Here is a 15012-nt window from a genome sequence, read left to right on the forward strand (position 1 = left end):
TTATCCTCAAGGCCTTGCAATAGCCATTTCCTGGCACTTATTTGTCCTGGTTTCAATAGCACTTTTTAAAAATGAAAATCAGTGTTCAATAGTATCAGAAACATACATTATGCAGCCTTACAGGTAGTCAGATAATCCACAAATTATGGGGCAGGGTCAGTAGACTGCCATAGATGCATTAGTAGACAGAGTTTACTTAGACAAAAGATGGGAAACGTTTGATGCTCCAGATGTTGTCGATCAGCAACTTCCATCATGCTGGCTGGGGATGTTGCCTGGCCTAAATACCCCAAAGGCACCAGATCCCATGTGATCTTGTATCTAAGCAGGGTCGGCTCTGGTTAATACTTGGATGGGAGACCACCAAGGAATGTCAGGTGCTGTAGGCTATATTGCAGAGGAAGGAACTGGCAAAATCACCTCTGAGTATTCCTTGCCATAAATAGCCCTATAAAATGAATGAGATCACCACAAGTCAACAGACAACCTGAAGGCGCGCACACACACAAGATCAGAAAGGCTATTCATTCTGTATCCATGAATTAAAGATCCCTTGGAGCTCACAATGCCCACCATTTTTAATAGAGGCTGCCCATTGTATTAGTGCACGTTTTAGTGTTTGCGTTTCCCCTCTTTCCAGTCTGTATTGGCAAAGTATGCTTCATTCTCCTTGATGCCATAAGGTACAACAATCATGCTTTATTCCTTTACACCTTCTGTAGAAACACATAAATACAGAACACTTTCCATCACTTTGCTGTAGAAATTCATGTGTATGCCAGTTATCATCAACTGTTTCAGAAAGTGAACCTTCCAAAAAAGTTGAGTAGCTATCCCTCCTGGAGATATGTCCTTCCTGAGAGATGCATCAACACTGTAGAAATAATGCAGCTGGACGCAAGTTTAAGTGCTGAAGTGCCATCCTATGGAATCCTGGGATTTGCAGTTTTTCAAGGTCTCTAGCCTTCTCTGTCAGCGAGCCTCGCAAAACTACAAATCCCATGATTCTGTAGGATAGCGCCATGGCAGTTAAAGCTGGAATAGATGTGCATTAGATGAGAAGTTGACCAAGGCTAGGGTTTTTTTTTTTGGGAGGGGGTATATTTTTGAAGCTACAAAATGGGTATAAAGAATAATCATCATTAATTTAAGAACTAAAGTTTATGCAATAGCTCCATTTGATGCTAACAGAAAAAATACTACAGAAATGTCAAAGCTTTTGTTTTTCTAAAAACGTTTGGACTAATCCACTGCACCACTGTAAACCATGCTTTAACACTGACTTTTCCCCACAAACCATACTTAAGATTAACAGCTGTGGGGGTGTGACAAGCTGTGGGTGAAACTCAAACAAAAGAAAAGACTTCCAAACTCTTGCTCATAGCCACATCAAATGATAAAATACAGGATAAAATAAAATGACTGCATTCTAAAAGCCGGTTGTTTTTCTTATTATCAATTTAACACTTCACTTGGTTACAGAGAAAATGAGCAAAACAAAGACGGTCACAAATTACTTCCCTCCCCCATAAGATGTACACGTGTGTCTATACATGACGATCATCGGACAGAAAAATGCCCCAAGCATCTCACACTGGATGGTCTTTATTAGGTATTAAACCTGAAATAGCGCATTGATATTGCAACAAGCCAGTCTTCCAGTGGTAGTCGTGAGCTCATAATTGCAGGGCTGTCCATTATAATCTCTCAGCCAAGGCTAGTATCAGAACCTTTCTACTGGGAGTAGTCTTTGCCTAAGTTATGCTTTTAAACTCACTTCCTCATTAGGAAGTTTGCCACAGTTTCTAGGCTGAATGCAAAGTGCTGTTTTGGTCTTCAAGGGGCTAGATAGCCTGGTTCAAGAATGACTGCAGTGTTCTGCTTTGTGTCTTCAGATCTGCTGAAACACCACTGATCTTCACTGCCAGAAGTATCAACAGCATTTGTCAGATCAAGGCTGTTCCCTTCTGTCCAACTCCTTGCAGATACTCAGAGGTTTATGGAAACTTTCCTGTTTGCAGATGGCCGTAGAAATGGTGGTGAGGTGATACATCTGGCCTTGACTTCTCTTCGATTGGGCTGTTTGATATTTTAGTTGCTTTAAAAAGTGATGAGTCAGAATTTGCCATAAATAATTCCTACACCTACTAGTGTACCTTTGAATTCGAGCCTAAATTACTGTGTGAAATACCTATAGCTGTCGGTAGGTAGATTCATTAACATATGCAACCTAAAGGTTACTAAGCAACACCCTCCCACCTAGCAATAGGCAATGAATGGAAATAAAAAATGTTTTCCACTATTTTATTCATTAGATTCAATATTCCTTAGTAGGAGAATGGAATTTTGGCTCCTAAAATGTACAAGAAACCATTTTTCATAGGTAACATATTAGTTATACAGTATATTACAGTATATAAGTTTAGTTTTAAAACAAAGAGCACTAAATATTTAACAAAAGGTGTAACATTGGTAGTTATATCCCAATATCTCTTAGTTAACTTACCCTGTGTAGCCCATATATCCACATTCTGAGGCTGGTGGCAGTTCTATCTGCTTCCTACTTCTGCTGTTAAGCAGGACATTCTAGAAATTCAGTCAATAAAAAGTCTTTTTATAGATTGGTTGTGAGTCTTCAGATGTTCTTTCGCATTGGTATTATCTAACAAATCACCAATATCATGTAGGAAATTAGAATGATGATCAACTTCCATGTTTTTTTTCTTAACAAATCCTATTAACTTTCAAAAGAAATACTAAAGGGCTCATTTGATTCAGATCATCTGCTGAGGTGTCATTCAAACCATCTCAAGAACGCTTGCCATTTCCTTGAATTGACTGTAGAAGTTCTAAAACAGAAAGCGGACAAGTGCAGATAAATATTTGCACTAACACCATCAGATATAGCACATTCAAGGATTAGTTTGTACATACAAGTTCAAATTCCGTTCCAGACCATTTTACGCTGTAGCAACATGTGCGCTTCAGTCTTAAATAAAATTTTAATAAAATAATCTTTTTATTTTTATCCCGCTTTTTGCCAAGCAATCAAAGCAGCGTACAACAGACAAAAATACATCCATATATACACAATACCCCCTTAAAACAAGATTAAACAATATAAAACTAAAACTAACACTTAAAATCCAGACAATAACCATGAACAGAGTTCGATAATTGGGAAGTCTTATTCATGGCCGAGTATTTTATTCCGGGAAGGCCTGCCAGAAGAGATCAGTTTTAATGGCTTTTTTAAAGCTCTCTAGATTGGTAATTTGATGGATCTCATCCGGCAGGCCATTCCTTTCCACGTTTCACATGCAAATTCACCCAGTGTCTGTTTCTGAAACCAGCCATGGTGCACAATTATGTCTGCATTTCATGTTTAGCCCAAACCACTAAAGATTTATAATTTCATCTTCTCTTACCATTGTTGAAAACTATGTTTTACACCCAGTCCTAGGTCAGAGCACACAGGCAGGAAAAAGTGGGCTCCATTCTGTGTTATCTGAAAGTAGATAACTAACTGCAACCGCACTGTCCGCACCAAAGGCAGCCCAATGTGGGCTATCTGCACAATGTGGCATCCAGTCATGCTGTGTCTTTTTTATTTTATTTTTTGCTGCCTGCCCACCATCAGTTCTGGCAGGCCTATCCAGGCAGTTTTTAATCATGAATTTTATACTGAATATAAATATTGCATAGATCTCTTAATATGTGTATTTTATGCAGCTTATTGCACAAACGCACCACCAGTGACCTCCAATTACTTCCCTCTTCTGACTCAGATGCCAGATGCCATTCCATTAAACATTTGCCCATATGATTGCTCACACAGTCACATGTGCAATACACCACCTGTACAGTGCATCAGTGTGCCCAGTGGCAAAGTACAATCATGGAGGCACCCCATACATGCCCCCTTTATCCCATGCCTGTCTAGTTTGTGTATGTTGTAATTACATCCATTGCAATATTGGTGATTGCGTTTTTGCTTTGCCACAGTCCCACACTGCTGCCAGGCTGTTTATATGCTGTTGCGAAGATGCACATTTTCTGTCTTGAGTCAGAGTATCCCAGTTTCTTATTGCTCTGTTTTTTAGTCCCAGAATGCAGCTTTGATTCGCTTCCCAACTGCTTTCACCTCGTGCATTGTCTACACCCCCCCCCGCCCCCCGGCCATCAAAGCAGCTGGAAGCTACTTTATTTTGCCTATGTGTTTCACCCCATAGTCATGGATGTGCAAGCAAAGATGTAATGAAATAGAAAGGGGAGAACTAGGAGTGCAAAGCAAGGATGGCACAGAAATAGTAAATGAGTCTGTTGTGTGCTCTCAATCTAATCCACACCATTACATTACAGTAAAGAACTTTGCTATATTCATAGAATACATGTAAGTAAAGAATCTCATTTTCTGTTGTCTTTTAACTAGAAAAACAATACATAAAATAGATTTCAACACATTTTCTGTCCACACTCAAAACAGCTCAGTCATAAATAATTCTGTGTTATCTTATTCTTTCAATTTAAACTTGCCCTCAAGGACCTTCTGAGAATATGAAGGGCACTAACTAAAGCATTTCTACACTTGGAAAGTTTTTTTAAAATAGTTGAACAATGTATGTCAGCTATCATTAACTGACATTTCAACAGTTATGAGGCAGTATGGGTGGGTCTTTTTACACATATGCCTATAGACAGAGCTTATATATAGACACAGCTAAGCCCCAACAGAACACATAGACTTTAGTAACTGTTCCAGGACCTAGATATTGAACTGCCATGAACACAGACAACATTGAGGTGTATCAAGGAAACTGCTAATTTAAACTGGGAGATCTCTAACAACAGAGAGGTTACAAGTAACAACTAAAAAAATAAAGCCACCTGGAAGGCCAGCTGAGAGAGATATTATATAAAAATAATGCAAAACATATTTGAACTAGTTTCCCTGTCTTGGGTTCATACTACTCAGATTTCCCTGTTTTTGAGCTTTCATGTTAATACAGAAGTTCATTCAGCTAGAAGACTGATTCATTTACCAATATGAACTTAATATGCACCATTTAAATTATCTATTACCTGTGAATGTTTTGCTTCTTGTTGTATTAGCTTCACTGATTGGCTACCACAGTAAATAAAGGCTTCAGTCTAATGCTTAGTCCCAACTAGAGTAGACCCATTGAATCAATAAACTTCACATTAGTGTTCTTACCATTTAGCCATGAATTCAGTTCATCTACTCTACTTGAAAACAGCAATTGGATTTAAGACCAGAGAACCGCTTAACATTATACAGTTCATTTGTAATAGTGTCAGAATGGGTAACAATAGCAAGATATATGAAAAATGAGTACCAACCTGAAATTGTGAGACTGTCATTTCAAACGTTTTGCTTGTAATGTGCCCTGAAGCATCTGCCACTTTTACTGCCATGGTAACATATGGTGATTTCAAAGATTTACAGTTGTCAGAACTAACTGCCATTCCCAGTTTCCACTGAAAATCAATAAGCTACAAACAAAAACAAACATTTCAGATGTTTGCTTTGGCAACTGGAACTATTTGGAAATGCCAAATACCAGGCGTTGTGTTGAAATTCAACACCAAATTGTGGTCTGGCATTTCATGAATCAGACCTGGGCTCATGGGTCCCTCTGCCTCTTGCATGCTCAGATTCCCTTCTCCATTTTGTGGGTCACAGCAATCCAAAAATTGCCAATTCCAATATATGCGTGAACTAAACCACTGTGACATTTGAAAGGAGGATGGATTTTTGTTTTTAACTAGATTTTACCAAAATGGGACCTCTCAATAAAATTATTTTAATACTTAAATCACTACCTTTCACCCTTTGTAACCTGTGAGAATCTCTTTTATCATTAACTCTCTTGCTGATGAGCCCCTGCATGCTGCAGATTATTCTAGAATACAGGCTCGGTTTATGTTGGGCACAAGCCAAACCTGCCTGTAAAAATGAATTCTAGACCTGACATTTGTTTGCACTTATACCTGACCAAGGTAAGTCTGTAGAAGAAGACAAAGAACCTTATAACGACCATTACTGCTGAACTTCTAATTCAGTAATCGGTGAGTATGACTATCATTCAATTAGCTACAAAGATGTCCATCCTCTAGTAGAAGAGGAACAAATAGATATTGATAATGATAAATTTCTAAGGAATCCCAAGGTCTACTGGAGCATGGTTTGTAAGTTACTGTATATTCAGGTGTTCAACATGGGAAATCTCCATTCTTCATATAATTCAGATTTTTTTTTCACATGTTCAATATGCCTGATCATTTTATTCCAGCGCTCTAAAGAAATAGGGTAAGTGAAAACCTCTACCTGAAAGAAGTGTTTACCTGTCCGACAGCGACCACATTTTTTGCATCTTCTGCTTCCATGACAGCTCTTCCCTGTTCATTCCATACATGCCAGATAACCTGTACCGCTTGTTTTGGCAGGCTACCAGCTGCGCTTCCTAGTTTGGTAGACAATTCTTCAGGTGACAGTTTGTTCTTTGCTGCTGTGCTATACAAAACAAAAATGGGGGGGGGGGGGTGTCAATATAAAAGATCAGTCTTTCAAAGTTATCTTTTGTCAAAAGAAATTAGCACTTAATTTGGTACTTGCTGAAATATTATACTCTAAAGATCTAAATGTTTTATCTTCTCTGCTTCTAAAAGAGGTCAGGACAGCACATCTGGAATTATCCTACTAAATTCTCACAAAGAATACTGTGACAAAGATTGAAGAGAGACATATTAATTTGCCCTCATGTCCAGTCTTTCCAGCTAAGAAAAACCATTTTACCTTGACATCTGTGTATGTGAAAAATCCCTATTTTTTAAAACACTCCAGAGTCTAATGTAAAATGCTAAACCAGGCCTCATTGTTCAACATGAAGAGGCAAATGCATTCTATACCACATCAAACACTTCTATACAAATAGAAGTTGCAAGTAAAGATCAATAATAGGGAGCTTCCTTTTCTGCCCTTTTGCCATTGATTGTGCTACACTGGGAATAAAATAGCAGGCATGCATTTCTTGAGCAACTAAGGCAGCAGGAAGGACTGCCTTTGCTTACCTGAATACAAAAGAAATGGCATTAACTACTTTTGCCAGGTCACTAGCAGTTATTTCAATTCCAGCTGCTTGAAATCTCTAGGAAATAAATACAATTAATAGGGTTTCACCAAAAGACAAATTAAACAGTGCCTAAATCCAACCGTTAATTCCAACTAGAGTAGATTATAAATGAATAAATGAATTTTACATAAGTAGTGCCTACCCATTCAGCAACTGAATTATTGAACTTACTATTGTTAAGACTAGCAACTGCAGTTGGAACAATATTGTTTTCATGATACTGCCAGCTGTTCAGTTTACCTGACATAGTTGGATTGTATTTACTGCTGGGATGCGGCACTGCAGATACCAGATACTTTGTTCACACTAAAAGAGAGAGAGAGAGAGAAGCAGATTTCACTGGTTAAAAGACAGACAGTAATTATTTGCTAACTGCAAGTTCAACTTGAACATATCTTTTTGTCTGGAAAGCATGTGCTTTTCATACTCATATATTATCAGTGAAAAGATGGCATACAATACCCGAGTTTGTATGTGTCTAGTTCTAGAATTGGTCTAAAAAATTGGCTTCTGAATCAGAAAACCTACATGGTGCTGCACTGTTCCAAGAATAGATAGCTGACAATCAGCTAATTGTCAGCATCATAACAGGAAAACACTGACTAGTCAGCTTTAGAAATCTACTTATGCCTGCACATTTTAGTACATTAATCTGTTTAACCTCTAGCTAATTAATAGACTAATAGCAATCACTGAAGCTGAAAGTTAGGCAAACTAATTTTTAGGCAACTTTGTCACTTTTGTTCCTATAATTAAAAAAATAAACAGAGATTAAGGATGCCCTTTCCTTCTTATTGTAAGCTCTCTCACAAACAGGTATCTCCCAGAATGAGTCCATGGGCCTGTACAGACAGGCCAAAATAAAGCTGCTTCGGGTCACTTTGGCGGTATGCGGTTTAAATGACACACACATCTTAGGAGGCCTGAAGCTGTCCCAAAGCTGTGCTTCACTCCTTAGGACTGGAGCGTGGCTTTGGCACGGTTTCTGGCCTCTTAGCACGATGCATCATTTAAACAGCATACCTCCAAAGTGAACCGAAGCAGCTTTATTTTGGCTTGTCTGTATGGGCTCCATGTTGAAATTTTGTGAAAATTTAATCTGGTAAATGTACAAATTGAAATCAACTGAAATTACTCCAATCAGTCAACAGCTGTAAATATATCTTATAACCACCAAATGAAGTCTTCTGACAAGCAAGCAATCCAACACCTATAAAAGCTTTTTACTTCAAATAAAATATTTTACAAGCCACATAAGTGATTTTTAAATAAAAAAGCATTATCCAAAGAGGCAAAAACTTCAAATTTCAATTCCACTGATTTTCATAAATTACCAATTCATCCATTCTGATTCAATTCATAAAACCATCAGTTCATGTTATGGCACTGGATCTCAAAAAGTGAGGTGGCATCCCTGGTGTGTGTGTGTGTGTGTGTGTGTGTGTGTGTGTGTGTGTGTGAGAGAGAGAGAGAGAGAGAGAGAGTTGCTCAAGGGTGGAGCAAGATTTGCAGGCCCTGATCCCAAGCTCTCCTGCTCCTGCTCCTCCTTTTTATGTGTAAAATTTACACATGCATTGATACCGAATTTACTTAAATAAAATTGTTCTAATTTGAGGAATGTTATTTCCTTATAAAATATTAAAACATCAATATACATGAATATGTGAATCAATACTGTGTATGCATACTAAATAAACAAAATATTTTTATTCACATACTACATCAAGGGAGGGGCACCATGTCCACATGTAGCTGTAAAGGAGAGTCCCAAGGGTGAAATGTTTTAGTATCACTGTGTCATGGTATTATAACACAACCCATGTACATAGTAGACAAAATAACAAATGAGCAATATAATCCATGTGCAGGTTCAACAATGGGTTTGCAATCTAAAATGGGTACATGAAAAAACAGAAAAGGGGGAAATGGAAGCATGCTAAATTGAAGGAGAATATGAATATGAGTATTTCCGGCTGAAATTGCAGTGAGATACAGGGCCACATAATGGGTCCTGTATGAAATGAGGACAGGAAGCTTGAAGGAGCAAAAGATCATACACTGACTGCTGTCTGGATGAGAAAGCAGAACTTACTGGGGAACAGGTGAAGCAATACTGCAGGGAGAGGGAGACACAGTGAAAAGAAATGAGATTTCAAGATTAATGATGGTGTGTGCCACCAGCAACTTAAATTCAAACCAGAGCATTAACAGCCAGCGCTATTCCTTGAAAGCTGGTATTATATGACTTGTGTAACATTTTCGACTAACTGCAGCTTCCATGCTGCACTGAAGAGTAGCTCAGTGTTAAGCATATCACAGTAGACTAACCAGAAAGTTACCGACACATCAACTGTTGTGGCTAGGTAATCCCTTTCCAGGAAAGACCTGTAGCTAATGGACAAGTGGTCCCAGGCGCTCTAAGCTACAGAGTCCATCTGGCCTCCTATGCGAGAGATGGACTTAGGAGTACTTCTAAACCATATACTGTATTCAGGAGAGTGCAGTGCCATCCAGGACAGATAACTTGCCCAATTCCCAGATATGGGAACCATTCGCCCACAGAGCTTCTATCTTACTGGATCCAGAGCGACTCCGTTGATTCTCATCTAGCCCATAACAGCGACCAGACCACCTAACTCCAATGACAAGTAGAGTGGTTAGCAGCCAACCCCCAAACTCTTAATGATCTCACCTAGCAGTACAGTTAGTAAGCAGCATGGATGGCTTTGAATATGGATGACTTCTTGTGACATCCCCCAATAACATTTTCTGGATCTGGAAGTTACACCCAAACAACCCTCTGCCACTTGGACGCTGAATGAGACTGGACTCTGGTGCATTTCCCACAAAGAAATAACTCACTATCAATGGAAGTTGGGAAAATTGTGTCTAACAATGTCATCCAATTCATGTTTACTCATTACATTTATACCCCACGTTTCTTCCAATGAGTTCAAAATGGTATAAGCCAAGTGGTTCCCCCCTTTTCGTTTTAACTTCCCAACAACTCTGTGTGTAACTGGCCCAGAGTCACCCAATGAGTTTCATAACTCAGTGGAAACTAGAACCTACAGTATATACTCAACTGTAAGTCAAAAAATTTGTGCCCCCAAAACTTGGGTCGAAGTATGCATGGGTCAAGCTGGTAATAGGCTTACCCCTCAAGTCTCTTCAGCAGCCCAGTGCCCTCTGGCTAATACACCTGCCCTCAACTTATACGCAACATCGACTTACAGTTGAGTATATATGGGATATTTCCCATATGAATTGCATACTGGCTCAGATGCGAACCGTGACACTTTTCAGAAGAAAAACATACACGGGATTGCAGCCTAAATCTTAAAGGCAGCCTAAAAAACAGCCTATCAAGCAACATAATCCAATACACCCTTCAAGATGTTTTGGGTTACAACTCTGATTAATTCCCATTGTTGGCGGGTGCAATGGGACTGTTAGTATAAAACAAACGGAGCGCATCAGGTTGGGGAAGGTTGCCTTAAGACAATGTGAGTCCTTGTTTTTCTTTTGACAGGCTAACTTCTAAGAAAAACGACAAAATAACGTAAGACAGATACACAATGAACTCTCGTTTTCTTTTCTTTTTATATGCTACTTACTAGTTCTGCAAACAGATCCTGTGGTATCATTTGGACGGTATCCGTTGTGTTGCCAAAATCTACAAAACAAAGATAGTCACTGCAGGTTCTTGATGATTTTCATATTTTATTACTGTACTTAGCTTTTTTAAAATTGCTGTTACATATACTTTCAGATTACTTAAAAGACAACTATAGAATCAATAAAAGACATTTAATGCAGCAAACGTGATAATTTGTCAAACACTGGAAGCAAGAAAAACAATAAAAACGAGTCGCCTTGCAAGACGTTATGTTCAACAGCGTGTCATAAATTGCAGGTTATCTGTTCCTTGTTCATCGGGGGAAAGGTAGCATCTTTTGCCAGTAATATCATCTTAGCAACAACTAAAATGTTATGATGTAGTAAAAAAGATATCGGTCCTTCATGTTACAGACATAGACAGGAGGTGGAAGGTGGGAAGACAACTAACCTAGAACTGCAGTCGAACTGTTAATTTAGGATTTCAACGGTGTCTCCTTCTTTTGCAAGCCATCAGCCTTGGGGAAGGTTGTGGGGAAGGGAGGCAAGCCTTCAAGTTGTCCGTTGGCTTAAAGTGACCCCATAAACTGTATCTGGGGTTGGCCATGTAGCAAAGTATAGTATCATCCGAAATCCACAAAGCAGCGATACCTTTATGGGAACCACCCAAATGCACAAAATACATGACGCAAGCTTTCAAAGCTCCACTCCCAAAGCATAGAGTCGCTCCAAGGGCCAGCAAGCGACAGGGGCCACTCCAGCAACTGATGCCACCAAGCATGAGCTGAAGAAGGGCCTAGTGCTTCTTCATCGGGGAAAGATATCAAAAACCATACAGGAGGGAAAAACGTATGACGATGTTAGTCACAAGCCTGCGCTTGGTCAAGATGTGGCTGTTCTCAGTTTAGGTGTCAATGGAGGGGCATTCACGCAGGCCACCCTCACCTCTTCCTGCCCTGCGGCTAGAGAGAGATCTTGTAGCACCTTTGAGACTCACTGAAAGATAGAAACTGGCCGACTTCAGTCTACTCCCTCAGATGCATTTGGTGGAGGGGAAGCCAGGGACAGACAGATATATCTATGCCACTGGTCTCTGAGGAAATGCATCTGAGGAAGTAGACTGCAGTCTATGAAAGCTCCTGCTGCCAATTTCTTTCTTTCAGTGAGTCTCAAAGGTGCTCAAGATCTCTCTACACACTGATTCCAGAGACTAACATGGCTATACCTTTGAATTCTGTCCCAATGGAAAGCACCACATTTTGCCCTGTGGGTACTTCAGGAAATACTAGATAGATAGATAGATAGATAGATAGATAGATGGTTTTTAATCTGCCTGGTGGAGAGGCCAGTGGCGCTTTGAAAGCTTGCAAGGAGTCTAATGCCTCTCAAACTGGCCCCATAAAGGGATCACGGTTTGGGGGGTCCTGGGTGCCGGAGACCAGAGGTCCTCCCTGGAAAAGAGGACAAGGCACTGCAAAATGTAGGGCCTTCGAGAGAAAAGGAGGACGTTACAAAATCAAAGCTAAGAACACTCCTGGAAATGTAAATTCCTGCTTCTTAGGATGGAAGGCGTCCTGGACAGAAGCTGGAAATGTAGGACATGCCCCAGAAAAGGAGGACCTCTGGTCACCTGGTTATTAATGAGTAATAAGTATTAATTAATCTCTGGCCACCCATTAATTCTACAGGGTTTCCTCAGGCAAGGACTCCTCAGAGGGGCTTTTCCCAGTCCCTGCCTCTGAAACAAGAGGCCCAGAACACACTGCAGCAGAAATACAATCCAGCTTGAGACCTGGCTCAGTGCTAGGGAATCCTGGGAACTGTAGTTTATTGAGGCCCCAGAGCTCCCTGGCAGAGAAGGCTGAGCCTCTCACAAAACTACAGTTCCCAGGATTCCCTGGCACCTGGCCTTTGAGGGCGGCCTCCCACCCAATTACTAGCCAGTGCTGACCCTGCTTAGCTTCCTAGACCAGGCCTCTAATGACTCCTGGGAAGGCTGCAGAAAGAAGAAGGCCAGTCTGAGACGGCTTTGGCTGCCTTGGGCTCACTGCCAGGGAATCCTGGGAACTGTGGTTTTGTGAGGCATCCAGCCTCCTCTGTCAGAGAGAGCTCTGCTGCCACAGTAAACTACAGTTCCCAGGATGCCTAGCGCTGAGCCAGGGCAGTCAAGGCACTGCGGTGCGTTTGGGCTGCTTCCACTCACCCCAACGGTGGCCCAGCATCGCTCCTGCTGCTGCAGCCATGGGCTCCAAAAGCCACGCCCCCTTCAAGCCTCTCCCTCCCGCAGCCAACGACAAGAGGCGCCTGGATTGGTCCTCCGAAGCCACGCCCACTCACTTCGGAACCTTCCCTCTCGTCCAATCAGAAGCCCCGCTTCCCCTTTCCCTCTGCGGTTCCTGATTAGTGGATGTCAGAGCGCTAACCCCGCCCCCTGCTGAGCTGTGATTGGTTGCTTTCGCCTGAGGAGGGGCGGGGAGAATAGAACGTTGTGGGCTGCATCCACACTGGAGAAATAACCCGGTTTGGAAGCGATTTAAGCCTTTGACTCAAGGCTACGGCATTCTGGGAGTTGGAGCACGTTGTGGGGCCCATAGCCTAGAGCCAGTAAAGAGTTAAAGCGCTTCCAAACGGGGTTATTTCTCCAGTGTGGATGCAGGGCCTGAACCCTGTGGAAATGATGCAGTTTGAGGCCACTTCAAGTGCTGCAGCTCCATCCTGTGGAACCCTGGGCTACGTAGTTTCACAAGGCCTCACGGAACTACAGATCCCAGGGTCCTGTAGGCTGGAGCCGCGGTGGCTAACGTGGGGTTTCTGCAGTGTGGAGGCACCCTTGGCCTTAGCGCCTTGTTCTGAGGGAGAGGCGGGATGTATATAAACAACAAGCATTGGTATTAAATCTTAGACACTGGACCTCGGCCCCTTTCGCAGTTATATACAGTTATAGTGCTTTCTTCACTGCTTTGAGGGGTCCTGGGGCTTGTAGCATCATGACTGCCACACTGCCCTCTCACAGAGACAGTGCTTCTGTTCCACCTTCACTGCTCTGGCATCATGCGTCTCTTCAGGGAGAAACCCAACGCACACATTGTACCACACTGTGCCACACTGCACTCTTACAGCGCTGCTGTTACCACTATAGCTGCTCCGGCTGCCTCCCGTTGCATTCTGGGGTTTGTAGTTCCATGAGGCCTAAGAGCTCTCTGGCTGCTGGAGATTCTGAAGGCCCCTCCCTCCCTCAACTGCCAATCCCAGGATTCCCTGGACGTTGCCCTGGCAGTCAGACTGGGATAAGAACAGTGCCATGGCTGTGTATGAGGATGGAGGGGAGGCCGTTTCATCATGGCCTTTTCTGAACCGCCTGGCTCTGGCATCATGTGTCGTCTCTTCAGGGAGAAATCCAATGCACACGTTTCACATTGATAGATTATTGATTACTGGTTATCTTGGCCATAATTCAGCAGGGAGACCAAGGAGTCGATTGGAAAGGAAACGTGTTTATTGTAGCTGCAGGAAATTCCTCCAAGTTCCTGGGACCACGGCTCTAAAACGAACCAAGGTTTTATAGTATTTTGACCAAAGGAAACGAGAAATCACATGTCCATTGGTTACATTGGAATAATCATTGACATCCCTGCATATTCATCGGATGTCTTAACGTACGTCTCTATCCCTGGTGGGTTAGCAGCCGTCAATCAGTCTCTGATCAATATGTTTTGTTTCCCTGTCCTCAAACTGTGTATGCAGTACTTCCTTTTAGTTGAGTTAAAATGATCAGTTAGGAGCCCTTTCCAAATGGTTTACGTTCCAAACCAGAGCGTTTGGCATGACCTGGAGTAACAGCTTTTGCTCTCATTCCAGCACCAGAGCAAGTAAAATGCTGAATGTTAACCATGCCACCACATGATCCAAAGTACTCCTACGACGACATTAACGCACCACCCTCTTACGGTGCGGCTATTCCACTTTTACTGCTCTGGCTGCCTCCTGTTGCATTCTGGGGTTTGTAGTTCAGTGTGGCCCAAGAGCTCTCTGGCTGAGAAACCTAAATGCCCCTCTTTAAACTGCAAATCCCAGAATGCAACAGGAGGAGGCAGCCAGAGCAGCTAAAGTGGAATAGCAAAGCTATAAGTAGTGCATTAATCTATGTAATGGGTAACTTAGTAGTAAACCGGCATCAGAAAAAGCTCCTGGGAATAAGATACTGCTGCTTCCATTGATTGTTTGCTGATGTAATGTTGTT

The 15012-nt window shown here is 41.7% G+C and overlaps 1 protein-coding gene across 6 annotated transcripts; it reads right to left on the bottom strand.

Moving 5' to 3' along the window:
• Positions 1-281: 281 nt before the first annotated feature.
• On the bottom strand, positions 282-13072 carry LOC149319109 (COMM domain-containing protein 6-like). Of its 6 annotated transcripts, none has more exons than XR_016280128.1 (8): positions 12976-13072; positions 10772-10830; positions 7395-7460; positions 7093-7169; positions 6367-6535; positions 5362-5514; positions 2507-2849; positions 282-448 (listed from the first exon to the last, which is right to left on the bottom strand). XR_016280128.1 is itself a non-coding variant. In XM_089511123.1 (7 exons), exons 2-7 carry the CDS (start codon positions 10799-10801, stop codon positions 2799-2801), a joined length of 546 nt encoding a protein of 181 aa, XP_089367249.1. In that variant the 5' UTR covers positions 10802-10830; positions 11224-12019; the 3' UTR covers positions 2124-2798. The 6 variants fall into 6 exon arrangements, 3 of the variants coding, with proteins under 3 accessions (XP_089367249.1, XP_089367250.1, XP_089367248.1); XR_016280130.1 differs by lacking the exon at positions 282-448 and adding an exon at positions 614-716; XR_016280129.1 differs by lacking the exon at positions 282-448 and adding an exon at positions 2318-2353.
• Positions 13073-15012: the final 1940 nt, after the last annotated feature.

The sequence above is a fragment of the Sceloporus occidentalis genome, unplaced genomic scaffold, assembly GCF_023333645.1.
Source record: "Sceloporus occidentalis isolate IW3139 unplaced genomic scaffold, rSceOcc1.0.p SCAF_2, whole genome shotgun sequence".
Classification (NCBI taxonomy): Eukaryota; Metazoa; Chordata; class Lepidosauria; order Squamata; family Phrynosomatidae; genus Sceloporus; species Sceloporus occidentalis.

Coding starts and splice junctions, on each gene's coding strand:
- LOC149319109 (XM_089511122.1), bottom strand. CDS start 13,015: ATGGCTGCAGCAGCAGGAGCGATGCTGGGCCACCGTTGGG. Junction 6,536..7,092: donor GCCATTTCTTTTGTATTCAG/GTAAGCAAAGGC, acceptor TGTTTTGTATAG/CACAGCAGCAAAGAACAAAC. Junction 2,850..5,361: donor TGACAGTCTCACAATTTCAG/GTTGGTACTCAT, acceptor TTTCTGTTTTAG/AACTTCTACAGTCAATTCAA.